The sequence below is a fragment of the Etheostoma cragini genome, chromosome 12 (genome assembly GCF_013103735.1).
Source record: "Etheostoma cragini isolate CJK2018 chromosome 12, CSU_Ecrag_1.0, whole genome shotgun sequence".
NCBI lineage: Eukaryota > Metazoa > Chordata > Actinopteri > Perciformes > Percidae > Etheostoma > Etheostoma cragini.
The window spans coordinates 5999859-6001400 of record NC_048418.1 but is presented as its reverse complement, the minus strand read 5'-3'; the positions used below and the strand labels follow the sequence as shown (position 1 = coordinate 6001400).

The 1542-nt window shown below is 50.1% G+C and overlaps 1 protein-coding gene across 1 annotated transcript in view; it reads right to left on the bottom strand.

The window, feature by feature from the left end:
- The window catches only part of rnf220a (ring finger protein 220a), a 147147-nt gene that overhangs the window by 5189 nt on the left and 140416 nt on the right, over positions 1-1542 (bottom strand). The window contains exon 13 of the mRNA XM_034887403.1: positions 11-244. Within this exon, the coding sequence (XP_034743294.1) occupies positions 11-244 (234 nt within the window). The remainder of the gene's footprint in view (positions 1-10; positions 245-1542) is intronic.

Below are 1542 nucleotides of genomic sequence, written 5' to 3'. Positions count from 1 at the left end.
GATGGAGGGGGAGGAGGGGGGGAGGTGGGGGAGGGAGGGAGTGCCTTACCCTCCGTAAGGGCTGTGGGAGGAGCCTCTTTATGCCGCTGCCGTAGCCACCAATCACAAGGCCCCTGTACAGGCAGTACAGGCCGAGGGGGAGGGCCTTAGGCTTCCTCTCTCCGACCTCATTGGCCAGTGGCCGGGGCCCTGGCCACACCCCTAGGCTCTTGATCTCTGCACCTGACTGGATAGCAGGCTTCCTCTGCGGAAGGGAGGGGTGGGGGTGGGAGAGGAGAGGGGGCGAAAGGTGGCAGCTAATCATAGAGGCGGGATTGTACTGATCGCACCCTCACAAACACCACAGTGCAACGAACACCCGTGTGAAAAGACGCGCAAACACACACAGACCCACGCAACTCAACACACACACACACACACTTGGACAGCTGATGGATAAACTGCTATAAGAAAATGATTGAGGAGCTCTCCTACTGTGTTCCCACATTGGTCAAATAATGAGAAATATGAATGCCAATGACTTGGCTAAGTTGCTGAAGGTCGATAAGAGACGGAAACTACAAGTCAGGCATCTCATTGGTTAGTGCAAAATATAAGGATTTGTTTTTACTGTTGAAACAAAAACTCAAGGGGCTCACTTTTATTCACTTTGTCTTGTCAATAACCATTAACTAAAAATATATCATCACCTTTATAAAAAGTAAACTGCTTTCATATGAATAATTTTACTTAACAGGACATGTTGTGTTTCCCTTCCTAAGATGACCAGTAGATGGGGGTGGAAATCCACTCACGAGACCAAACCACGGCACTGAGCTCATGTCAGGACCAGCAGAGGATAAAGCTGAGGCAACTTGGCTACAACAGGAGAACACTTGTTTTCTGCTTTCATTCAACCTGGGCATTGGAGGGTTATGATCCATGCACAATAGGAGGATGCAGTGGAAATGTCCAGCGTCTCTGAAATGCTTCCTGATAGCCCTCTGATGACTTTTACATCAGACACATAGTGACAGGGAAGGAGAGACGAGAGGAAGACAGACAGAGGCCGATTAGATGTAAGACGTGTGTGAGTGTGCGTGTTTAAGTGTTGTACATATATTTGTGTTCCTCTGTATGCCTGAATATGTGTGTGAGAGAGATGAGGGACAGTGACAGATGAGCGAAGAGGGGCCCGTATGTCCATGGGGCAGTGAGTGATCGATCGTTGTGCCTTGCCCTCCGTGTCACCTCGGGCACCCAGCGACCTTTAGGAAGCGCAGGCGTCAGTAATTATCCGCTTTTCTCACAAACACGCACGCACGCACACACACACACAAACACACACGCATGCACGGACGCTCGAATGCACGCACACACACACACACACACACACACACACACACACACACACACACAGGATGCCGACGCCTCACACAGTCCACAAGCTTGAAGGATGCGAGGATGGGTCCTTTACACAAAGTGGAGAACCCAAACTCTGATGGGGGGCAAGGAGGATACAGGTGCAGTCATATCTCAAGCATCTGATGGACATGAATATTG